Source organism: Mus musculus, chromosome 8 (assembly GCF_000001635.26).
Source record: "Mus musculus strain C57BL/6J chromosome 8, GRCm38.p6 C57BL/6J".
Classification (NCBI taxonomy): Eukaryota; Metazoa; Chordata; class Mammalia; order Rodentia; family Muridae; genus Mus; species Mus musculus.
In genome coordinates, this window is record NC_000074.6 from 117334492 (window position 1) to 117360561 (window position 26070).

A 26070-nucleotide genomic window follows, 5' to 3' on the forward strand; every position below is an offset into this window, starting at 1 on the left:
GCTAGCTTGTTTGTAACCCTTTAGGTCTCTTTAAGTCCTGCTAATAGCTGTGAGCCTCCCCAGGGACTGGGGCCAGCTGCCCTCCACTCTGTCCCGCAAGGTACAGAGAGGCTCTGTGGAGCTAGGGAGGGGAAACCAGCGGAGAAAGCCCACTGCTGAGCCATGTGCCAGTGGGGGGCTTCCAGCCAGGTGTCTTGGGGACAGGGGCTGGCAACCATCCTCCAGACAGGATGAAGGCATCCCACAGGGGCACTGCGGATGAGTATAGGGTATGTCTGCCCGTACCCTTTCTCACCCTGCCTAGCCAGTCTTTCAATGATTAACTGTGAGACCTTGGCACCATGTGTCGCCTACCAGTGACAAGCAGAACTCACCTCTCTTGCTTGCAGTAATGATTCCAAACACACTGCCCTCCCCTCATCGCCCCCCTTCCCCGGCCGTAAGGCCTCTCTGTCTCTTCTGAGCCTCCTTTGCTCTCTTCTTAGACCTTTATGTCCCAACCATCTGAGAGGTTGGCCCTCCCCGCCTCTTCCATTTATTTCTTGTTTCCTGCCTTAGCACTTATCGGAAGTGAACAGGCCTGGTGTTTTTATTTTGTCCCTGTCTCCTCCCACTAGGAAAGCTGGGGTTTTTTTGCTTGTCATCCGTGTCCTCCCCACCCCCCACCCCAGATGACACACATTAGGTGCTCATTGAATAGCTGCACTGTGAACAACTGAATCCCCAGAGCTCTGCGGGCTGGGCTTGTTGAAGTCTGCCTGCTGAGTACAGGCGGCCACCGAGTGCCTGACTGTTCTTACTGATGTCACCCTACAGTTTCTGTGTGGAGGCTCCAGAGCACACAGAGTGGGGCATGTCTGTGCAAGACAGCGAGGAGGGCGCTAGCCTGAAGGAGGCGGAGGGCAGAGGTCTTCCCATCCCCGTCTCTGTCTGTCACTGGGAGACTGGGACACGGGGTGGGCTGGGGTGGCATCTTTTCATCTTGCCTCCTGCTCCCCCACCCCAACTCCCGACAAAGTAGGAGAGGTACCCCGTGGCTGCTAGCCTCCACTGTCCCCTTTGTGGATAAGAAGGGGCGTTTCTCTAGTCTGCGGCCACATGTCTGAGTCTGGCTTCCTGCACCTGGGCACGTCCCAGGCAGTCTGTGGCCAGGCTGTGTCTCCTGGCCAGGCCTTTCAGGAATGTACCCTTGCCAGGCTGGCTGTGAGAATAAGGCTGTGCCTGCTTGGTCATTCTGACGAGTGTGGGACGGTCCTTGGTGTTCTCACCAGAAGTGCAGAATCTCTGCAATTCTTTGTTGTTGTTTTTTGAATTGTATGGGTGTCTTTGTTGAAAAGCACTTGGCTAGGCTGTCTTTTTAAGTAGAGAACCCGTTGGTGTGTGCGTACATCTCTACTTTTATTCCATTTTTAGACAGGGTCTCTCATTGAACCTAGAGCTCACCAGTTTGGCCGGCTGCTCAGCAAGCCCCAAGACTCTTATTTACTACTTCTGTCACCAGGATGCAGTCATGTACTGCCCTGCCCAGCTTTTTTGTGGTTGCTGGGGATTTGAACCTGTGTCCTCATGCTTTGTTGGTAGACATTTTATTAACTGAGCCACCTGCCCTGCTGATCCCTTTCAGCTCTTCTTCCTATCAAGCAATGTCTGTCTGTCTGTCTCTCTCTCTCTCTCTTTCTAAGCTTCTTGATTTTTGTTTAAAAATATTTATATGTAGAGAAGTTTTACATTTTTTCCCAGTTGTCAGAGGCTTGTGTGTCTTAATTAGTTAATTAGTGGCTTAGAAAATTGTTCTAATTAGAAATGGTTTGAGTATATATGTGTGCCGCCTGAGTGTACGTCCACGTACCATGTACATTCGGTGCTTGCAGAGACCAGAAGAGGGCATCAGACTTCTGGGAACTGGAGTTGAAGATGGTTGTGAGCTGCTGTGTAGGTGCTGGGTCCTTAACCCGGAACCTTTTGCAAGAGCCAATCTCTCTAGCTCCAACTCCTCCAAGTTTTAAGGTCAAGCAAGCATTACTTGTTCTTAAAAAGGGGGATTTGGCCGATGTTAATCTAGAGCTGTTTTGCTGTAAGGAGCGAGGCACCCCCCCAGTTAACTTGAGTCACTCCTATTTTCTGTTTCTCTGCAGCTTTGGGCCATCGCTACTCTCTGTCCTCTACAGTTCTTCCAGGACTCCCGGGGACTGTTATTGCCCAGGACTCACTGGCCTTGCTTTGACACTGTGCTATTTTGCTTATTCCGCATTCACAGTATTTTTTAGTTGAATTCTTTCATATGAAACATGAAGGAATAGAGGGGTCAAGTCACTTGCCTGAGGTCACACAGCTAGATGGAGTGGCTCTCCCTGTTACCTGTTGTGCCTCTCCCTGTTGGCTGTGTGTCCTGGCCAACCTAGCCAGTCCCTGGGTTACTTCTTGGTGTTTCTTATTCCTTATGGAATGCTATTTCTATTTTAAAAAGAAATACTTGGCTGGGCAGTGGTGGCGCATGCCTGTAATCCCAGCACTTGGGAGGCAGAGGCTCTGAGTTTGAGGCCAGCCTGGTCTACAGAGTGAGTTCCAGGATACAAGCACTGGGGTCTGAGAGTTGAATGTTCCTTTAGACTTTATGTTTATTGCTTTTATAAAATGGTGGTAAAAATACACATACTATAGAATTGATCGCTCTCTCAGTCTTTCTCTGAGACAGCTTCACTGTTCAGGCTGGCCTTGAACTCATGATTCCCCTGCCTCAGTGCTGAGATTATAGGTATGCCCCACCACCCCTGGCTAGGATTTCTTCCCTCAAGTCTCTCTAAGTGTGTATAGGTCAGTTGCTAATTCTGTTAGTGTCAACGTAGTCTTGACCTCTGGAACTTCGAGTTGTCATTAGCGCAACCTAGAGCTGCTGCCAGCATGGGCTCTGAGCTCATGGCCTTTGGGTGAAGTGGGTGGAACCTACCAGAGGCAGAAGGCCATGAGATGTAGCAGGAGTCTTTTAACAGGCCACCAACCTCCCATTTTACAAATGAGAAAACCTAGCAGACCAACATTATATAGAAAACAAACATGTAGACTTTAATGTATCCAGCAGCACACAAATGGGAGGTCTGAGGTTAATGTATCCAGCAGGATTGATGGGAGGTCTGACGTAATGTATACAGCAGCAGCATTTGTGGGAGGACTGATGTAATGTAGCCAGCAGCATGCATAGGTCTGACGTTAATGTATCCAGAAGCATTCATAGGAGGTCTTCTCCAGCAAATTTTCACAAGCCTAACCAACACTTGCTTAGGGCAGATTCACAGTAGAGTATATCTGGCACCTATGCCCCCACACACTAGGCTGTTGTTACTGTCCCCAGTTCTGCCCTTTTTGACCTGCCTCAGTAGGTGTGGTCACATGGTGTGTTGGTTCTCTTTGAACCCGATGCACGGCAGGGTTCTTGAGTAACTGATTCTGTAAAAGGAGCATGCTAGAGACCTCACAGCAGATGGCGTGGGACTTGGTATAACCTGCCCACCATCTTAGGTCTGTCTGCTCCTGAGAGTGTGAGTCTGGAGTCGAAGACACAGGGGTTGCTTAGCATTGGCAAAGGACCTGGGCGCAGTCCATAATGCTTAGATAGACTGAGGTGTGTGTGTCTGTATCTGTGTGTGTCCGTGTGTCTGTCTCCCTCCCTCCCTCCCTCCCTCCCTCCCTCCCTCCCTCCCTCCCTCTCTCCTTTCTTTCTTTCTTTCTTTTTTTCTTTCTAAGACTGGGCTTCTCTGTGTAGCCCTCGCTGTCCCAGAACTCCCCACTGTTGACCAAGCTAGCACAGAATTCAGACACCTTCCTGCTTCTGCTTCCCAAGGGCTGGGATCAAAGGCGTGCGCCACCATGCTGACTCTTGTGGTGTTCTGAAGTGACAGCAAGTCTCTGAGGTGGTAAAGGGTTGTATGGGTAAAGTACTTGACAGGGAGATATGACAGGAGGAACAGAGCCCAGGCTCAGTGCCTTGGGCAGTTGGCAGATGTGGCATGCATTGGGACCTCTGAGCAGGCTGTTCTAGACAGTGATTATCTATCTACCAGTGTCTTGTTCCTGGATTGCACAGCCCCCACCCCTTCCCCATCTCCTTGCATCCTAAAACATCACCCAATTAGGCAGGTGCTGTCTTTGTTCCTACCCATTTTATTGTGGGAAAACATATTTGGATAGCTGAGTGTTGCCCTTGACCAGGCATCAGGAGGAAGTAGTTCTGAGCTAAGGCTGACTGTGCCCGGCTCTCAGAGGGTACCTGAAGCCAGCATACTCTATCATAACCTGTGGGCAGTGAAGAAGCAGAAACCCTGGGGACAGACACAGGGAACAAGAAATGCTGGCTTACATTTGAACTGGGGTGAGGCAGAGTGTTTACCGTGTGAGTTCATAGTGGCCCATGTGTTTCCTGTTGTCTCTTCTCCCTGGTGAGTCTGCTCTGGGCTGCCATTGCTCCCCCTTATTGAGCCTGGTGTTGGAATGGTGACATGCTAGCAGGCAGGGGACCTGAGTTCTAAACCTACCTGGTCCTCAGGGACAACAGAGTTGGGCATATGTGAACTCCCAGTAAAACCCAAGTCCCCAAGAAGGACGGACAAACAAAACAAGGTAGATGGCTCCTGATGAGATTATCCCCTAAACTCCACCGATTAGTCAGAAGTGAACGATATGCGGAGTTTTAACAATTAATACGTGCTTACACACAGGTGCACTCATACACCTGCAGGAATGTGTGCGCACGCGCACACACATACAGAGAGAGCCTGATTTGGGTAGAGAGATGATTAGGTAACTTTTTGTCTGTGTTTCTTTAAGCTTTGCGGTGGCGATGTCTCTCTGACAGTTCAGCCAGGTCACTCTGATGTTCTGTCCACTCCAAAGAACGTAGGAGAGTGGCCTCATTCCAAGAAACCACAAGACAGCATTAAGGTCACAGCCCACACGTGACATTAGAAACCCTGACTGCAGCGGTCTTGGGCAATAAAAGTTATTCCTTCCCCCCCCCCCCCCCCATCAAGTTGACTCCTTCTACGGCTATCAATTTTATCTCTATCCCGTGGAAATTGAGTCCGCTTCCAATCGAAGCAAAAGTAACAGTGTCCTTCCGCTCTGGGAAACCCTGTCTATTACGGCTGATACCATCGCACTGTTTACAAGTTCACTGTGGGTCAGACAACAGTGTTTATATTCATACACAGGAAATTCGATTAGGCAGCTGGGAAGGAACACACACTGGTGCTACGTGACTACCCCGGGGGTTCAGGCAGGCCCTGGAACCTCCAAATGCTGCATTAGGTGGGGATCCCCCTGCTGTGGACTGTGCTGCGGAGTCTTGTTCACAGTTGCACAGTTGGGGGCAGCCACCTGGGGAAAGCCCTTGCCGCAGTGTGATTCTATAGGCCGGGGCCGCCTTGTCAGAGGACCCCCCCTCCCCCCAATGAGATTATTTCCTCAAGCCCAGCAGAGTCTGTACCCTATGGTACAGCTTTACCAACTGTTAACATTGGGATTGGTGATGGTGTTTGCAGGGCCCTTGGGGAAGGCTTGTTGGTCTCTGGAGTTGTTTTGGAAATCGAGTTTGTTAAGTCATTATTAGACATGCAAGAGAATCAAAAAAGATGGTTTGCTTGCTCAGGAATGGTATAGCGGGTCTTCTTGCTTTTGGGAAACCTTTTTTTTTTTTTTTTTTTTTTTTTTTTTAATTCTGATATAAGACCTCAGGGCAGGGATGGCCCTGGGTGAGACTGTGCCCCGCCCTGCCCCGCCCTGCCCCGCCCCCTCCTCTTGCTACATCACCTGGGTGCTGGGCCCCTCCCCCACCCCCTCCACTGTTTCTCACACGAATGAACTTCTGCAATCTGGAGCAGCAAGCTGTTCTTGCTAACGCTGACTGCTGACCTCTGCATCTGCTTTCCTCATTCGAACCGCACCCTCTCTCTCTCTCCCCTCCTGAGTTTTGTGGCCAACTTTGAGGGGAACCAGTGAGAGCTGTCACCAGTGCTTGGGCCGCAGGATAAGCAGTTGCCCCAGTGGGTAGATTTCATTTGTTAAGTGTCTTAGTTCCCTGCCTCTTGAGTTCAAGGTCTGGAACCACATGAATCCATCCTTGGCTCTAAGCGCAGAGTCTGCATGGAGTCAGAAGCCGCCACCTATTGGTACATCTATGATTGACCTTCTTGTGGACAAATACCTGATCAGAAGCAACTTACAGAGGGTTTGTTTTGGTTTATGTTCTGCGGGGTGAGGGGGTGGGGTGGGGCGGGGGTGGGACAGTCTGTCAGGGTAGGGAAATCGAGGCAGAGATCCACGTTGCCGTCTGCAGCCGGGAGCGGCTGCTTTCTCCTCTCTGTTCAGACCAGGATGAATTAAGGCTCATGGAACCGTGCCTTCATTATTTTTCTGTTTCTGTGATAAAGCACTCTTACCAAAGCGATGAGTTTATTTTGGCCCATGGTTCAAGGTTGCTGTCCTTGGGAGTTGTAGCGGCAGGGACGTGGTCACTCTGCCTTCCAGGTCAGGAAGCAGAGAGGTGAAAGTTGATGTTCAGCTTATTATCTGTAAACAGCCCAGGGTCCCAGCCCAGGGAATGGTGCCACGGAGGTTGGGTGATGTCACCTCAGCCAAATAAGGATGGCCCTATACACGCATGCCTACAGGCTCATCTCCCCGGTGATTCTCGATTTCTTCCAGTGGATGCTTGAGCTTAATCTGGATTAACATGCTGCCCGCATTCAGGGTGGGATGTCTCACCCCAGGTAACCCAGACTAGAAGTGGGTCTGACTGACATTATTCATCATAGTGTGTAAGGATGGTTACAGATGTCAGTGAATAGGCTGAAAACAGTTCTCTGATCTCCAGAGAGTCTTACTTTTGTATTGCTGTGATAAGACAGTATTACCAAGGCTCCTGATGGATAGAAGGAAAAAAATTTATTGAGGGCTTACAGTTTCAAGAGAGTGAGTCCGTCCGTGATCACAGTGGTGATGAACATGTCATTAGCAGGCAGGTAGGCGTGGGGCTGGGGCAGTAGTTTACATCCCTAATGTACAAACATGAGGCAGAGAGAAAGATGCTAACTGGGAATGACCAGGGCCTCATAGACCTTAAAACCCATACCTTGGGGAGACATCTAGAACGAAGCCACATTTTCTATCCTTTCCAAACAATTCCTTTCCCTGGGGACCAAGCATTCAAATGTATGGGCCTTTGTGGGGAGGGGCATTCTCTTTCAAACCACCGTGCAGAGTAACCTTGAGCCGCCCCCCCCCCCCCCCCCCCCGCAAAACCCCGCCGTACAACTCCTCAGCTTGCCAAATGCTTGCCCTCTCTGTCCAAATGAAGAAACAGAATGAGAGCCAAGTAGTTGACCACCATGACAGCTAAGTGATTAAGACACCAGCCTTCATATGTGGTCAAGATGCCTTGACCAACAAGTCCACCTGCTGAGGGATTCTGTCCCCCTCAATGTCCTGGCCCATGCTCCCTCAAACCTCAGATATTTCTTATCTTGGAACTTTTGGGGTTATTTTGCTGTGCGTGTGTGTGTTTTGTGTGTGCGCACACATACACACTCACGTGCATATGAGCAGCACATGTGTGTGGAGGCTAACAGGCCGACCTCTGCATCCTTCCTCCTTGTCCTTGTTATTTTTTAAATGGTTATTTTTAAAATTTTTTAAATGGTTATTTTTTAATTTTTATTTTTAAATTTGTCCTTGTTATTTTTTAAATGGCTATTTTTTAAATTTTTTAAATGGTTATTTTTTAAATAAATGGTTATTTTTTAAATTCATTCCCTTATTGCCGGGGTGGGGTACTCATGTCATAGTCTTGGACTTGTGAGTTCTCCATGCCTGGCTTAGGGCATCTGCCCTTCCGTAGGCATTTGTCTAACCTCTGCCTAGTGGCACTCCAAGCGGACATAGGTGCCCATGCCTGGTTCTGTGGCCATCCTTTCCCTGAACAGAACAGTGTCACCTCCACCCTGGTGACATCCAAATGTCAGATGACCGGCAGAGATCCCTCTTCAGGGGCTTCCCATGAGAACACCCAGAAACAGTTAACATAGGCCTCTCTCCAGGACATCACGTTGATGTTCAGGGCTTCCCAGAACTCTGCCCCTGGCCTCCTAGATTCTGTGAATCATGTGTGGGGTACCTCATTGCGGTGAGGCAGTGGGACTGGACGTGCTGAGGCAGAGGTCAGAATCTTGGGGTGAGTGTCTGACCTTGAGCTCGGATGAACCAGTCACTCCCTCAGTGTCTCAGTTTCTCCACCTAGAGTTGAGGTGAGTATAAAATAATCCGCTGTCTGAAACCTCCATCTGGATCTAGGTGGGCCACCTTCTCTTTGAGAAAGACAGGTTCCTGTTTTACTTTCTGTCTCAGGAAATAAGTAACCTTGACTCATTGTTTATGCAATTGACCCCCTGGGTGTTGGGAGTACACACCCATCTTTAATCCTGGCCCCTGGGGGGCAGAGGCAGATAGAGTTCAAGGGTAGTGTGGTCTACATAGTGAGTTCTAGGACAGCCAGAGGGACATACTACATAGTGAAGATCCTGGAGGGGTGGGGTGGGGGTGGGGGTGAGATTTTGACTCCTGCCACCTTGTTGTGACCCCTCGAGTCTCCTCAGTGACATTCCATCTCCACTTCTGCTTTCTTCCTAAAGAGGAAGCAGGCTTGGCTCTTACCACTAGTATAGCCCACACTGACCGGAAGGCACCTTCCCATCTTAGCGGAATGCGGCTACTTTAAGGAGCTTTTAAATCGCACCCACCCAGCACAAGAACAGTGTAAACAAGCCTCAGTCAGGGAATCCATTTCTCCTTTCATGTAGTCCTAGGTTCCCTGGATTGGTCCTGGGTAGAATTAAGTACCGGCCTCGGCAGGGTCAGCTGCCCCCACCCAGTCATCGTATTCTTTGGACTCATTGGTTGCTCTGTCCCGGCACAATCAATCCGGATTTACAGAGGACGGGCTCCTGAATCTGTGTGAGTGTCTTTTACACGAGAGAAGGAAGTTGGTTCTTAAGTGGCACCAGGGGTGAGAAGTCACAGGCGTGGAAAAGGAGGGGTTCTTATAGCCGAGTCTCTGCAGCGCTGTGTGAGGTGATGCTGGCGTGTGAGGGCTTTCAGAGATGACAAGGTGCTGCTTGAGCTCTGGGCGTGTGCCTTGAGCGTGTGAGCCCTACTTGTTGGTGAGCAGAGCATTTCCAGGCGCTGTGAGTGTCCCCACACCACTTCTGCTTTGTCATGGCTTGGATCCCGGAAGCCCCTGTTTCTGCTCTGGGTGCAGTACAGGCTGCCAGGCCTCTGCAAAGGAATCTTTGCTCACATGTAAACATGAGTTCAGGTGAATGAAGCTGTGTATTTGTGTGCGTGTGTATACACACATACATTTATAATACACACGGGAGTGTGCGATATACACTTATATTTAAATGTGGAACATTGTATATGTGCGTCCAAACTGAATATGCACAGAGGGTGTGGACATGTTTACATGAGTGCTCATGTATGTATATATGTTTAGGGGTGTGGATACAGGCACACAAACACGTGCATGTTTTGTGTTTGTAGGGGTGTGGTGTGTATACACTGATACATGTGTGTTGCATATTGATGTGTAGGGTGTTCTGTGTATGCCTGTGAATATGTGGGTGGAGGGGTTTTGTATGCTCATGTGTGAATGTGTATGTAGATGGGGTATGGGTGAATGTTTGTGGAGGAACATATGAATGTGTATGATGTATGCATGTGCTGTGGTGAATATGTGTGCCTTCTATGTGCCATATATGAATGCGTGCTATGTGTAAATATGTGTGTGTCACATGTCTGTGTGTGTGAACATGTGTCATGTGTGAATGTGTGTCCCAGGTTGTACTCCTGATCCCTGGCATGGGTAATTTCCATGTGGCATTTTACTCTTCAGAGTCTTTGCAAGACAGAGGCCAACTCCCGAGTTTTCCAGGTAGCCAATCCAAGTGTGACTCATCAGGCTTTGCATTCTCTATGCCGACTGACACTGACCAACGCCCCTTGGCTCCCTAGGCCTTCCTTAGACAGCGTTTTACTGGCACCTGAAGAGCCCTCCTCTTGCACACTCCTAGACCTCTGCAGGATCAGGCCACAGACAACAATCCCTTCTTTTTCCTGTGTCCTGTCTGAGGCCTCCCCACCCAGCTCCTTGCCTCTCTCATCCTGGAAGACAGTGGTCCCCACTGTGTGACCTCACACACCCATCATCCCTGTATTGTGCAAAGCAGTGAGGGCTCACCTGTCTGACGAGAACACGGGACAGGGCTCCAGCCAGGCAAAACAGAGAGTTGGAAGGTAGGGCTCTATCATACACCTGGCTGATCAGTTTCTGTTTACCCCACCATCACCACCACCATGCCCCTGCTATCCTTGGAATTGTTTCTCTGTGAAGGTTGCTTGTGAACCCACAAGGGACATGATTGTTAACCCCACATGACAGGAGATCTCTGAACAGACTTACAAGTTGTGGTTACAGTCTGGGTGTCAGTTGAATGAGAGTGCACAGGGTCCCTACACGCCGGTGAGAGAACTTCTAAATTTGTCTCAGACAGAGTCACACCCTCACCGGAGGCAGAACTTAGGGAACGCAGGAGAATCCAGCGTGACCTACATTGGCAGGAAATGGGACGAGGAGGGTGGGTGGGTGGGTGGGTGGGACGTGGCGATGCTCACGGTGAGTAAAGGCATCGGGGGAACATCCCAGCCAACAGTCAGGGATGAAAAGCATTCAGTTTGGTTTATAAAAGACTCCCCGTTCATCCCTTGCAACTTACATATATTTTGTAAACTCCTGTAGGGGACTCTATTGACTAAGCCATAGGCAAGGAGCTAGAGCTCTGGGGAAGAGGAAGAAGGGGCCAAAGTCTGGTTCTCTGAGTGACGAGAAAGCAGACTTACCCTCCATTTTCCTCTGTGACTCTGGTGGTGGTGGCGGCGGTGGTGCTGCTGGTGTTGGTATGGTGGTAGTGTGTCTGGGGTTGGGGAGGACCGCAGGACAGGGTGCTTGGCTCACACTGGTGCAGATGGCGATAGTTGGTTGCAGGGTACACTGTCCCCTTCGCGAGGGGACGAGAGGATGTGGTCAAGGGTGGTTGTGCTCCTGAGCTTGCTGAGGAAGAGACAGTATCTGAGTCACAAGTTGTTCGCTGGTCCCTGTCTTCCTTTCTATGGCTGATGTTTACAGGACAGGACAGCACAGAACGGAATAAAAGCCCTGTGCATCCAGCCCTCGGAGTGTTTTCAGACCAAAAAGAGACGGAGACTGTGACTGCCACCCAGTGATCCAGGACGACGGTCAGTAGGTGGTCAAGCACAAGTTCTGTTGCCAATCCTGTACCCACCTGCCCTGCCCAGTCCTGTAACCATGGGGCATGGTGAGGCAGGGCACACAATAAGTCTGCCCGTGTAATTAGAGAAAAACAGAAGTCGAAGGTGCAGCCCAGACTCATAAGCCTCCTTTCCAGGGCTCCAAGCTCCCTATAGCTGCTGGAAGTCAGTCAGATTGCACCATGTGGCCGCAAGCACCCCACTGTGGCAGAGTTCTGCTTTACAGTGCGGACCTGGTACCAGGCTGCAAAGGCCCGTTTGGTAGGGGCACTTACGGTCATGTGGGGTTGGGTCAAGTCCGGCACCTGTCCCTTCATACTGTAGAAGGAAGGCCAAGGCCAGTGCCGAGCCTCGAGAGGCAGAGAGGATGCAGAATGGCTGGCTCAGGTAGGTAGACTGCTTCCTGGGCCCAGGGAAGAACTGTGTGGTAAGGCCTAAGCTCTGGAAAGATCTGGAGAGACAGGGAGGGGTGTGTGGTTGGATTGCAGTTCTGGGGCAGACAGTATGGGCTATACGCAGTTTGGTACAAATGAGGTGGCAGGAACTGTAAATCTTGAAAGGGAAAGACACCTGCCTCCCCTGCTCCTGCCGAATCCTGGCCTGATGGCCTTTGGGAGCCATCTCTAAGCACCCTGGTTTGCTAGGTAGAGAGGGTCCCCATGGCCAGAAACAGTAGCTTATAGAATAGCAAGGCTAGGCATCACTCTAAGAAGAAAAAGTTGGGCTTTGGGAGCACTTCATTTGAAGCAGGAGAAGAAGAAAGAAAAAGGAGGTAGTCTCCAGGGCCTAAAGCCTCAAGTCTGTCCATTTGAGGCCCAAGAAACCAAACCAGGATGGATGGCAGGTAGGGACAGGTTGTAGAACGTAGGGACATAGCATCTACATGGGCCTTCAGATCCCAGGCCCTCTTGTACATCAAGGCCAGGTGTCCTGGGAGGAAGGAACAGACCTGGAGCTCTGCTGTGCCCTCACTGTCACCTGAGTGTTGTGACTCTGATGCCAGCCTCTTCTGCAGCCCTGACATTGTGAGATGACCCCAGCATCATTCTTGAGTGAGAGAGCATGGGGGTTGTGTGGGTATGAGTGTACCTGTGTGTACATGCAGGAGGAGGTTAGGATTTTTTTTTTTTTTGTCCTGGAACTTGTTGAGTAGGCTAGTCTGGCTGGCCTTTAAGTCCAAGGGATTGTGCCTGTTCCTGCTTTCCCCAAGTGCTGGATTGTAAGTGCACACTACCACACCCGACTGGGAGCAAGATTCGAACTCGGGTCCTCATGCTTGCCTAACAGATCTTACCTTAATGAGCCCTCAAGGGTCCCGCAGGTGTCTGAGCTTACCAGTCTTCGGTGAGATTTGATCCAGGCCCGTTGCTTGGGCTTGTATGCTTATCCACTAGCCGTTTACCATCAGCTTGGATGGGAAAGGGCAAGGTTAAGATTGGGTGCCTGTTAGCCGGGCATGGTGGCGCACGCCTTTGATTCCAGCACTCGGGAGGCAGAGGCAGGCGGATTTCTGAGTTCGAGGCCAGCCTGGTCTACAAAGTGAGTTCCAGAACAGCCAGGGCTACACAGAGAAACCCTGTCTCGAAAAGCCAAAAAAAAAAAAGATTGTGTGCCTGTCAGCACTGGGATGACGGAGGCAGGCAGATCTCTGTGAGTTCAAGGTCAGCTAGAGCTTACCCGTCTCAAAAACAAAACAAAACAAAAAAGCGTAGGAAGGGTGGTCAGGGAAGAAGGATTCTTAACCCTGGAGTCATCTCTCCAGCCCTGGGGAAGAGGGATTGACAATGTGGCCACTACTTAATCATCATCCAAACCCTAAAGTGCAAGGCTTTTGGAGGGGGTTGGCTCCCTGACCATAAAGCTGGTTGCTGATTCCTTGGGCCTGTGGAGCATTGGTTGGCCCCTCCTAAGGCAATGATTAACCCTGCAGAGCTGGTTGAGTTCTCTGCAGTGGACCTTTACCCTGGAGAATGGCAGCCCTGCCAATGTGGGTGTTCCTTCCCATCTGTTCTTTCTTCATCCCCCTTTCATTACCAGGCCAGGAGCCGGTGGGGCGGAGAGCCGTTAGGAAATTTGACAGCTGACTTCTCCCATTTTTCCTTGCCAGCATCAGTCAAGCCATGGGACACCCCTACCCCCATCCCCAGGAGACCCACCCTATATAGAGGATCCTGTGGGAATGAGTCTGTGGTGTGTGTGAGGGGTACTGTAGAGACACTTCCAAGTGTACCCCACTGGTCCCCAGGGACCCTGCTGAAACCTTCTGTCTGCTTCTGTGGACAAAGGCCAGCAGCCACAGGGATAGCCTCAGCTAAACCTGGTGGGTAAGGAGTGGAGTGGGGTGGCAGAGCAAGGGTATGGTTTGACTGCTTAGCAAGGTTTGGGGTACAACCAGCTCCCTTGAAGGTCAGTGGGGATCCCCCTTTATGTGCGTGTGTGTGCCTATACGTATTCTATATGTTTCTGCACTTGTCCATATGTATAGATGCTCATTCATGCTCGTTGGTATACATGCACACACGCCTGTTACAAGGGTGTGCATATGAGTGTGCAGTGTGTCTGTTCTCCCCCATTGGACACAAGCAAGTGTCAGCACACGCCCATGTCAGCTCTCTTTGCTCTGTCCCTCCACCTTAGTTAGGTGCCACCAGCTCCAGCTGCTTGTTGTGTGACCTAAAGCCATTCATGCACGCACAGTGCCCAAGCTTTGATGTCCTCTTGTGTGACTCGGAAGCTTCCACACAGCTGCTGTGTACAGCATTGAGGAGAACAGAAGATGAAGGTGTCCTGTACTTGTGGCTAGAGGCCTGGGAGAATGTGTGTGCCCTTGTCCCCTGCTGTATGGGAGGGCAGTAGGGAGTTAGTGGTTTCCTCTGTTTATATGTCTCTGCTTTGGTTCTGAGTCCATGATAGCACTGGACGGGACAGCGTTGAGGGTCTTATTGATTCAGTGAATGTCTACCTGGCCTCTGCCCACAGCAATGTCACATGACTGCTGTTGCCAGGAGAGGAGCCGTTCGTTCGTGCTTCCACAGCTCAGCCTGTGAGTTAGCAAGGACTTGACTAGAGAGAGAGCTGCAGGCAGGGGCTGCAAGAACCCTGGCGTTTGCCCACACACTGTATTGACATGAAGCAGGTGCCCAACATCTTTCCCTGGGGACAGCCCCAGGGCCCTTCGAATTTGCCCTGAAGAAGACAAAGAAAACCTGAACTTTATTTGGTCCCCCCCTTCGCCCCTCCCCCTCCCCTCCCCTCCCCCGGCTCCATCAGTGACATCCAGAGGGTTCTGGGTAACCACGGGCAACAGAAAGCCAAGAACACTGGAGTGTTTGCTCCATGCCACTGTTTTCTGATTAGTCACTCCTGGTTAATTAGCCAGTGACAAATGGGACAGTAAAGCTCTGAAAATACCCACCAGCCATCTAGAGTCCTGGCCATATGGTAGATTGGACCTGGTTGGCTGGAAAGCAAAGAAATGAAGACCTTTGGTCCTGGGGATGAACATCCAGAGGTGCAAGTTGAGCGGGGCATGTTGGGTAGCCACTCCAGGTATACGCCTCTGGGACACACATGGGCCGTGTGTATGGCAAGCTGCTTTACCATTCTTCCCATCCACAACGTGTGGAAGAAGTGACGTTATCTGTGGCTATTCTGTGTCTCAGGCAAAGTCCCTGTCTGTGGTGGAAGCCCACAGAAAATTCTGAGCATTGGTTGTCTTAAGACTGATGTAACGAAATTCTCCCAAGCATACCCTCATAGAGCCCCAGATGGGACACGTCCAAAATGTGTCTCATAAGGTGAAGCAAGATGGAAGGGTGTGTCTGTACTGGCAGATACCAGCTGCAGGCAGTGCCACTGTATGGTGGTGGTGGTGGTGGTGGTGGGAGATAGGATTGTGGTCCCTTCTCTATCGGCAGAGAAGGTCTCTGCTTCTTTAACCTATATCTGTGACTTCACATTGCTCCTGGCTCTTCTTCTTTATCTCTTTCTCTCAGGGGCCCTGAGATCACCCTGATAATCAGACCTCTCCCTTATTACCTACAGAGGCCCCCTCGCCACATTAGACATATTCTGGGCATTAGTGGAAGGACATTGTTGGAGGACAGGTGGTCTGCCCCATTCCGGAGCCAAGCAAGCCGTTCTCCCTCTCCTCACCACCCATCTCTGTTGCAGGTTAGGCTTGTGTCATGACTTACGATAGAGCTAACAGAGGCAGGCTTCTTACTGTGTACCCTCTAGTCCTGAGCAGGAGATGAGACCTCATAGAGGTGTATAGGGCAGGCAGAGTGTTGCTAAGGCAAATGAGAACAGTGACCCTTGCATAAAATCAGCGCCTAAAATGTTTTTTTTTAAAGATTTATTTGTTTATTATATGTAAGTACACTGTAGCTATCTTCAGACACTCCAGAAGAGGGAGTCAGATCTTGTTACAGATGGTTGTGAGCCACCATGTGGTTGCTGGGATTTGAACTCCGGACCTTCGGAAGAGCAGTTGGGTGCTCTTACCCACTGAGCCATCTCACCAGCCCCCTCCTAAAATGTTTACATCAGGAGTTGGGGACGTGTTTGATGTGCCCGAGGACCCGAGATTGGTCCCCAAAATTCATGAGAAAAAGTTGAATGTGGTGATGCATGGTTGTCATCTCAGTGCTGAGGAGACAGAGATGGCAGCAGCCTAGCCTAATTGAAATCAGACCAGGGAGAGATTCTGTCTCAGCAAAACAATGTGGATGGCTCCTGAGAAGACTAACATGCACACACACACACACACACACACACACACACACACACACACACACGACTGCAGGAGAGGAGTGTATCAAGTGGAGTTTTCCTTTGGGAGAATTTAGTTTTGTCTTTGATTAACAAGTATCAGTTGGCCGGGCAGTGGTGGCGCATGCCTTTAATCCCAGCACTCGGGAGGCAGAGGCAGACGAATTTCTGAGTTCGAGGCCAACCTGGTCTACAGAGTGAGTTCCAGGACAGCCAGGGCTACACAGAGAAACCCTGTCTCAAAAACAAACAAACAAACAAACAAACAAAAAAACCAAGTATCAGTTGTGTGATTTAGTGTGAGAGTAAATGTTCCCTCCAAAAGGCACTCCTGCTAGTTCTCTCTTGCATTCAGTTAGTCTGAACATATTGAACGCAAAGTGGAAGCTAACATATTCAGTGAGGTTCCATGATAAGTGTGTACAGTGAGTACTGTGATGTTCTCCACTGTTGTTTCCAGGGCAGACATCAATAATCAATTGCCGTTCTTTCCCATAGAGTCCAGATGCAACTGCAGAGCCCTTCATAACACACCTTTTTATGACTAGGCATGTCAGAAGTTTGAAGACATCCAAAGTGATGAGGCTATCTGATTGTATTTATTTTGATTTCCAGAAGTCTGCCTTCTGGCCCAGGACTGTTGTTTTGGTACTCGTTTTCCTTAGTCATCTATTTCAGTAGATACTTTCTTTCTGTGGTTACGTGTGAGCCTTGGTAGGCTGCTTCATTTTTCCCTAGGCCTCAGATCCTGTCTGTTGGGGGTGGAGATAACCTGACTGTGTGGGCAAAGCTAATAATGGTGTCACCGACCCAGCTGGAACTGGGGGCATCATCAGGTCTGGTAGTTGCCATGACCAGCAGGCCCCAGTAGTGAAGTCATGTTGGCTGGAGCATGGGGCAGTTAGTATTTTTTTATCCTCCCATCAGGAAGCAGAGAGTGATGGGAATTCATCCTAAGCTCACATTCTCCATTGCACTTAGCAAGACCCCAGCTCATGGACTCCATCTTCACTTAGGTTAGGATGGGGAGACAGAGATGGTGACCTGCTACTTGGTACATAGCCCCAAATAATTCCAGGCATAGAATTCCAGCCATGAGATACCCTGCAGGCTCAGGCCACCGGAATGGTTAAATAAGGGCCTGCTCTGTAGGCAGTAGATGGCTCAGGCACCAGGTTGGAGGAAAAGTGGTCCGGTCTACCTTGGCTCATGGAAGGCTGGGCTGTCTCTTGGCAGATGGGTTTATAGCATCTGTTCATGGGTTCTGTGCACGCCTAGTCTCCAGTTGAGTGCGCTCACGGTCATGACTTTAAAAGCAACCAACAACGATTGACTTAAGTAAGTGATTTAAGTTCATCTCACTTGTGGAGAATCGATCTCCCAGGTGTATCATCATCTGCCCAGGGTCCCACAGCTTCCGGGTGATGTAACCACTCTGATTCCATCTGGGAGACTGCGCTACAGTCTCTTTTGGACACATATTGGATGTTTGCTAGAACCTTCTATGGATGAGTTAAATGCATCTAGTGATGGGGAGGAGCCATGAAGCCAGGCTGGAAATGTAAAATCTAGGAGGAGGCGGTTTGTGTTGTGGGTTCCCCTGGCGAGAGGGCCTTCCAGCCTTGTGGCTCTATGGCAGGGTTGTGGTTTGGAGATGAAAAGTCCCTACAGGCACATAGTTTGAATACTTGTTTTCTGGCTGGTGGCGCTATTTTGAGAGGCTGTGGGACCCTTATGGTATGAGGCCTCACCAGTGAGAGTTGGTCATAGGGACAGGCCTTTGAAGTGGATGGCTCACCACTGGTCGTGGCCTCTTTCTCTCCTTCCTGGTCTACAAGATTCTCAAATCTTCCACCCCCATCCCCACTCCCACGCACAGTCTCTGCCATGTCTCGGCTACCACGATGGGCCACGTCTGTTGAAGCTTCAGGCTCAAAGTCTTTCCGTCCGATATTTCTAGCAGGATACTCCATGTCCATGGAGCACCTCTGGCCTGCCCACCTCCATGCCGAAGTGAGCTCTCTTGTCCCGCCGAGCTCCCCCTGCACCTCAGCCACCTCAGGTCTCCAAGTCAGTTTCAACACCTCCCTGTGGGACAAGCAAATGAGACACTGGCAGCCAGGAGGCAAATGTGGTATCCAGTGGGCACAGAATACAGCCTTTGTGTCTGTCATGGAACCTTCTCCCCTATCTGTAGCCATCCCTAAAGAATACAGAGAGACCCACTCCTGAGGACTACAGAAATTGGGCTGTTTCCCCGGTAGCCGCCATCCTGTCGTGGATGTTAAAGGAGCTGTCCTGTCTCCTACATCACGGAGCGTCAGTCTGATGCGCGCTGCGATAGTTGCTGGTACACTCGCAAATGCTTTGGTCCTTTGGAGGTTATGAATAGCACACACACATTGGGGGCGTTAGTGTGGGGGTGACATGGTATCTCCATTACCTGTCTTTGTGAGATTGCCATGTCTGCCATCCCTATCAGCTGTCCTCAGCTGCTCCATAGCTTTGCTGACACTTACTAGTGGTTTTGGGTTGGTGGCCACCCTAATGGTGTGCTGGGATACTTCATTCAGTTTTACATGGGCATTGGTGGTGACGGAAGGAAGCAGGGCAACAAGATGCAGCCATGGCAACAAGATGCCCTTGTCAGAAAGCGAAATAATTCTCTTAAGGGACAGTGGTGGTTACACAGTCGGGTGAGTGTGTGCTTAATGCCACTGAACTTGGCATTGAACAAGTTGGAAGATGGAGGTCTTGGGGATATGGGCCCGGTGACCGAGTACTCCCCAGGCATTTGCAGGAGCATGGATACCATCTTCAGCATCGCTTAAAACAGACATTGTGTCATGTTGTCAGGGGTGGGTGGGAGGGGTGGAGGCAGCAGAATCAGGAGTTCAAGACCGCCTTCCCCCCATCCATACATATCCACACAGTTTAAAAGAAAAAAATGGGTTGTTGTGTGTTTTACTCACACTTGTAGAAGAAAGCTTCCCATAGGAGAGTCCTCAATAGAGCGATGGACCTTCAGAATGCTGGCCAGGGCGTCCCTAAACTGACAGGCTCCTGGAAGGAACGGAGAGTGTGAGCAGATTCATCCCAGAGGTCAGGTACTGAGGACCTCATTGAGGTGGCTTGTCCTGGAGTCAGAGCTCAGAGAGGGCCTAGGAGTATTTGACAGCCTGTTGTACTAGACTTCTCCCGCTTTTGTAGTCATTGGCAGCTTCTCTCCTTTTTCTTGAAGGGTTTCACTGTGCCAAAATCCAGAGAGCTTTTCACAGAGGTTAGGGTGTACGGTGGGGGGGAGGGGGGTTCCACTTGAGAACTGCCCTGGGGAATGGCCACAAGAGGCCCATGTGATGTAGGGGAGAGGCGCCTAACTTAAAAGGGGCTCAAGAGTGTGGAGTAGACAGGAGTTAGAGGCCTTGAGGCTCCATTAGGCCCAGCTAACCATCTTCTTGGAGACATTTTGTAAGAACCAGGGCAACACAGTATCAAAGTTAAGTCTTAACTACTTTTAAGGGTTCCTGGCTCAGAGACATTTTATAAGAATCAGGGGCAACACAGTATCAAAGTTAAGTCTTAAGTACTTCTAAGGGTGCGTGGCTCTGTGGCATTGGATTTGTTCCCACTGAGGCCTAGCCAAGAGCCCCTGCCACTAAATAGGAACTCTCTGTTCCCTCTTGCTAGCCTTCCTGGTTCTTTCACTCTCTGTCTCTGTGAATTGACCCGCTCCGGATATTCTGGGGCGAATTAAAGGCTCTTGGTCCTTGGTGGTTGGATGGTCTCACTAAGCACAAGGTCCATGGTGTCCAACCATCTTAGAGCACACACGTGCCACGATTTTCCATCCTGTGGCTTGGTACTGTCCTATATTGTGTACGTGCCACGTGGCCGTGTCCATTTCACGGTCTGTGATATTTATGTTGCTTCCACGTGTTACCTTTTCATATGCAACGTTGCAGTGAACAGTAGATGTTTCTTGAGATCTGTCTTCCAGATTCTTGCCCCTGGAGCCTGGAAGTGTGATTAAGGATCACGTGTAAATCTTTCCCACATCTCTTGAGGCACCGCTACGCTGGTCTAGGTAGCCCCTTTGCCACCTTGGAGTCCCTTTGACTGCAGATGGAGATACCGTGCATCACCCTGCAGATGATGCCCTGCAGGACAGCCGGGACAGCTTCCACTGCTGTGAAGCCCCTGTGTTCATGGTGCATGCATATGTGCCAGTCCCCTAGACTGAGTGATTGAAGCACAGACCAGGGGTACATAGGCTAGTGTCACAGACTAGAGCTGCCCATAGCTAGCAGTAGGCTGTGCCATGCTTGGGGCATGGGCACCTCCAAAGTGCCCTTGTTGTCACATCTTTGAAACCCACCACACCTCAAGACTGGCAGAAGGGGCTAGTGGAGGGTTGTACACAGCCAGCCTGTCTGTTTATGACTGTTATCTTCTACTATTTGACCCTTAAGGTCTTTTGCCCTTTTGAAATTTAGGCCTTATAAACGCAGACCCCTGAGCCCAGCAGATGAGGAGGCCTGGTAAACAGAGAGTCTCTCTCTGTATTGGTAAATGGCAGGAAAACAGTTACCTGGCAACCTGCTGCCCAAGGACCAGGGCTTCCTTCTTGTGTACTGGACTTCTGGCTCTTTGGCACGCCTGGGTAGAGGTTGCTGGATCGATCACCTTCTGTGATAGAAGGCTGTGGATTTGCCCTCTGTGCATGCCATGTGAGGAAGGTCTGGCTGATACCCAACTCTAGCTCCTCACTGGCTGGGTGAGCAGCTTCAGAGAGGATAGCAGGTCACCGTTGTCATCGTCATTATCACCGTCATCATTACCATCAGCACCCACCCCATGGGTTCTTTAAGGGCTCTGAACCTATGTACTGCGTAATGTTACTACCGGCTTTCAGCTCCATTGTGTCAGAGCCTGTGAACACAAAACACACGTCAGCAAGGCACACCGTTTCCATGACAACTGCCTTTTGGAGCCGGCAGAGAAACAACATGGAAACAGACACCTTCCAGAGGTTCTGGTGGGGTCCGAACATGGCTGAACTCCCACACAGACCATGAAACCCAAGATGGACTGCCAGACATTGAAAGTCTGGGAGTTTCTACAGGCAGGGACTGACACCCCACCTCATCCATGTGCCTGTCTGTATCTTCCCATTTTTGTCTCTCCTTAGAGCTCTAGTTTCAGTAACCTCGTGCCTACCTCACAGCTCAGAAGCAGTGCTGGGGCAGAGGCTGACCTGGACCAGCCACCATGAGGGCCAAAGCAAAATCCATTAGTTTACCATGGTGACAGGCAGCCTTCAGCCAGTGGTGGTAGGGAGTGACCCACCCAAGCAGGAAGTCATTTATCTGACCCACCCAGAAAGAACCTGAGAGCCTGCTTGATCTACTCTCAGACCCCTCCCCTCCCCCACTCATCTCTTCCCATCTAGGTCCTACCTGGAGCTACAGAGTGACCTTCTTCAGGACACACTGGCCCTCACCCATCTCCTTCCAGCTCTGTCAGGGAGTGGACACTCTCAAGTCACAAAGGGTAGGCATGTCACTTGTCCCACTGGTTTCAGGGCCAAGGCCAGAGAGCTCTCCCTGGCCTCGCACAACCAGCAGGGAAACGTTAGTGAGGAACTCAGGAGGCCGGGGCAAATAGATGGTTCTTTGAGCTGTAGCGATCAGTGGGGGACCGGGGAGACCATGGTGTGACCTGTCATTTGTTTGCACAAGCTAGTCCTCTGCCACCCTGTCTCGAACCATCCGGGGACAGACAAAGGCGCTTCTGAGCAGAGGCTGTCCTTGCCTTGAGGAGGAGGGCACGCGGGGGTGGCTGGACGCGCTGTCTTCCAGATAAAATTATGTGCTTGGGGTTGGTTGGACTTAGGCTTCTTTCATGCATCTCTGTTTGCCCAGTCAGCCGGCCCTGTACCTTGTCTCCAGTCTCCTGGGACAGGTTGGGGCCTTGCTGTTCTTCCAAGGAGGTGATGGCATAGTCTTCCCCCACACCAGCTCTTCTGTCTCTTCCTGTTCACAGTGTCCACTCCCATGAGGCTGGGGCCGTGCACATTCATTCAGTACCTTGGTCTTGCTGTGTGCCCTGGGCATGTCACTAGGTCTCTCTGTTTCCTCGTCCCAATATCTGCTTCTTAGGTCAAAGCAAGGGTCTACTATGGTCCTTCCAGTACAACCCTTCACTCTGTCTCCGGTTATCTTCCCTAGATGCTTTGGTCTGTCATAAGACATAAGTAAGCATGTTTGGAGTAGCCCCAAATCAGAAAGAATGCATGGAGCTATCCTCAGGAGAACCCAGAAACAAATGAAGAGTCACAGAGTGAAGTACTTTAGGGCCATGAACAGCAAGCACCACTCTGAGCCTGGCTGCCTCTCACGCACAGCATTGTCAAGTGAGGTTCCACCAAAGACGTTGTTAGCCCATCCTGTGAAAGTCAAGATCAGGCAAAGCTGCTTTCATTGATAGATCTCAGGGGGAGAGACACCAGGGTAGGGAGCCTTCTGGAATGTTGGCTGCTGTCACACGTATGCACACGTGGGGGTGTCACAGATGACTCTGAAGCCTTGCGTCTCAAGAGACAGGGCTCCTCCAGCCGTAACCATCCTTGTCTGTTCACAGGGTCCTTGGAGGCGGGCACCTAGGTGGGGTTGGGGGTGGGGTCTGAAGTGAAATTCCAGGCCTAACTTGTCTAGGGAGGCCATGCCTTGGAAGCGTGTGGCCGCTGAACTTTAGTTCTATTGCTGCGGCCCCTGGAGGGCCATGTGTGTTTAAGAAGTACTCTTGCCATGAACACAACCCGTAGGATGTAATTTATGTGGATGTGCATCCGGGCCCTAGACATGAGGGTTGGGCAAGGTTGTGTGTCAGGGTAAGAGGGTGGCATTTCTGTTGTGCCTCCCTCACTGGGCAACTTTGGACAGGGTAGCATGCGGGCCTTAGTTTCCACTCCTGGGAGGGAAACCTGTGAATGTGCAGGCCAGATGAAGTATAGCCTTGCCCAACCCAGAGCAATCGGTGACTCTCCCTACTTACCTCCTTGATCCCGGATTGTCCGTGCCTGCCTCATGGGCAGGACAGAGACCAGATTATGTTTCTGTATTCAACTCAGGGATACTGGGAGTTGTCCTTGGAGCAACTATGATTTATTTAGCACTAGATGGCTTTTAAAGCTGGAAGTTATAAAGAGGCCCGTTTTGCAGATATGAAGACTGAAGTCCATCAGGGACCCGGCCCCTTCTGACAGTAGAGTTCCTGCAGAGTCTGGAAAGTTCTTGGCAACTGTAAAGAGAGTGAGGAGGGGAGGGCGTTCTACTTCACCATGGCTTTTGCCCCTGGGTTCCCTGCTGTGGTCAGAGTGTATGACTTTTCCCACACGCCTGGCTCCTTCTCCCCCAATGCCTCTAGCTGCATGTCTGCCCTCTGCAGAGACACTGGGAGTTACCTTGAGTCCCCCACTCCAAGCAAGGGGCTCTTCAGCACAGGCCCTGCCATCTACTTGTGGCCTGTGTCCTATCGCCATATGGCAAGGGCCCAGGGCAAGGGCACCATGCCTCAGCAGTGAGTCACTCTCTCTGTGTGCCAGGCAGGAGCCCCAGGGGAGGGGGTGATCCCACCGAGTGAAGGCCCAGAGGGAGGCACGGCCCTTGGCTGGCCGGGGAAGAGGGGGGGAGAGCGGAAACTTTTACATTCGTTCCTGGCTTTCCAGCAAGTTAGTGGTGATCAGCTCCCAGATCAACAACAGCCCAAACCGAGGTTCTCTCTGTGTGAGGAGACAGAAGCCGCAAGTAAGGCAGGGCTGGATTTGGCTACATTAACAAAGCGACCTTTGAGCACAGGAAAATGGACAAACAACCTGGCCTTTCCACCAGTTAGACTGGAAGGCCCATGATGCTACCAGTGACATTCAATGTAGCTTTCAAGGGATGGGTTAAGTGACCTTCATATGGAAAGAGCAAGGGAGAGTCAATAAGAAGCTGTGACCACCTCAGGGGGAAACACACACAGAGCAGGAAGACAAGGGTCTACAGGCCTTGGCAGTGTGAAAGAACCATTCTGCTTCTCGATAGCAGTGACACAGGTGAAGCAAACTGGAGGTATAGGTCTCTGAGGAAACTAGCAGAGACTCAGTGTGACAGTGAACTTAGCCAGGAAGAGGCTCCCACAATACACCTTTAGATGCTTTTCCCCCTTGACGTGTCTCCTGTTGTGTTTTTTCATTTGTTGCTTTGGTAAAGCCAAGAAGCAACATAGGGAAGCAGGACTTGGGGCTTAAGATAGGGACGCAAGCTTCTGGTCACGTCAGCAGAACAGAGAGAATGGAGAGAAATGATGAACCCACATTGCCTGTTTGTCAGCTTTCAAAGGGCTGTCTCATGTCTCATATAGCACAGAACCCCCTGCCTAGGGAATGGTCCCACCCACAGTTGGCTTGGTCTTTCTAGACCAATAATTACGGTAAACCTCCACCTACACTAGCCTGATCCAGGTGGTCCTCAGTGGAGGCTCTCATCTCTGGTGGTTTTAGATTATAGCAAGTTGATGTCCTCACACCCTCTGGGACCCACCTCTTTTTATTATTCTTCCTCCTCCTCAGGCCCTTGAGAATGGAGCAGCGCTGCCCTTGAGCACCTGCTGTGTCCTGGGCTTCTGTAATATTATCTACCCCATGGTGCCCTATTGCACCACTTTGTAGATGAGGAAACCGAGGCTCAGAGTGGTCCAGTGACTTGAGTGATGCTTGCTATGGGTGGTAGAGCTGTAACCTATACCAGGGCCCGTGCTCAGTCTCTGAATGTGAGGTCGGCTGAGCAGGGTCAAATGGTCCATGAGAGCTTTGTGCACACTGAAGCCATGTCCTCCTTCCAGGCAGACATCAATCACCACAGTCAATGAACTTAGTCTCATGAGGGATTTTTGTTGTCTGTAATGTGGGAACATGAGGAGTGTGTGTGTGTGTGTGTGTGTGTGTGTGTGTGTGTGCCCATCCATCCACAGTAGATGCTCATAAGTGTGTGTTGAGTCCCTTCCTCTCCTCCTGACTCATTCCAGGGCCTTTGAATTTAGAGTTTTCAGGGCACCAGGTTGTCCCCAGCATCTTCTGTCCTTCCTATCACACACTCCTGTAGGGGGCTCAGCTAGACCCCTGTTTGCTCCATTTTATACCAAGGTTCCCTGGTCCCATTTATCTGGTTAGGAATTTTCACTTGGGTGGCTGTCTGGCTCAGTGAGGCCATGAGTGGAAAAGTCCCAGACTTGATAACCTGGTGAGTGACAAGCTGTGTGTATGTTGGTGGCCCCACACTGTCAGTGTGGAGGAAATGACCTGGCACTTAAAGTGGAATGAAGGTGGGGTCACTGTTATAACGGTGAAAGAGTTCTGGATTGAACCTGACTTAGGGCACCTCGTGATGGGTCACCATGGGCACAGTGTGGACACTATAGTGTCTGTCCTCACTTGTGCCCTGTGCTGTCTATGGCCGCCTCAAAGACCTGGTGGTTGTCTTTGAAAAGTCCTAGGCTGCATTGACTTTTAGGGTGCTCTGTGATTCAGTCACATTTCCCTAAATAACCAGGGCTAGTGGCCACCCACAACTGGGACACATGGATTCCATGTTGATCCAGTCCTTCAGGCTCCACTGGGCCCTGCAAGGCGGAAGGGAGTGCCTGAGTGTCCTGTCCAATGGGCTTCTCAGAAGCATGGCTGGGCAGAGCCACCCTTCTTATCTGCAGACCCCTTCCCACCATCATGCCTCCTGGTTATCTATCTGTCCTGCCAAGGCTACCAGCAGGCAGCAATCTGCTTCTTTATACCTTGTCCGTCATGTGCCAAGAGCCCTTCAGGATGACCCATGATTCAGTGTCCCCAAGCAAAGGAGCAGACTGATTTGTGTCACCTGGACCCTT

At 50.7% G+C, this 26070-nt stretch overlaps 1 protein-coding gene across 4 annotated transcripts in view; it reads left to right on the forward strand.

Moving 5' to 3' along the window:
- Cmip (c-Maf inducing protein) overlaps window positions 1-26070 on the forward strand; it is a 204488-nt gene that overhangs the window by 77473 nt on the left and 100945 nt on the right. The window contains exon 1 of one of the 4 annotated variants that reach the window (XM_011248527.2): window positions 6015-6220. The exons of 2 other annotated variants lie outside the window; for them this stretch is intronic. In XM_011248527.2, the coding sequence (XP_011246829.2) occupies window positions 6101-6220 (120 nt within the window). In that variant the 5' untranslated portion in view covers window positions 6015-6100. Of the gene's footprint in view, window positions 1-6014; window positions 6221-14678; window positions 14885-26070 lie in introns of those variants that run through there. One more of the 4 variants, NM_028941.1, reaches the window with a different exon arrangement.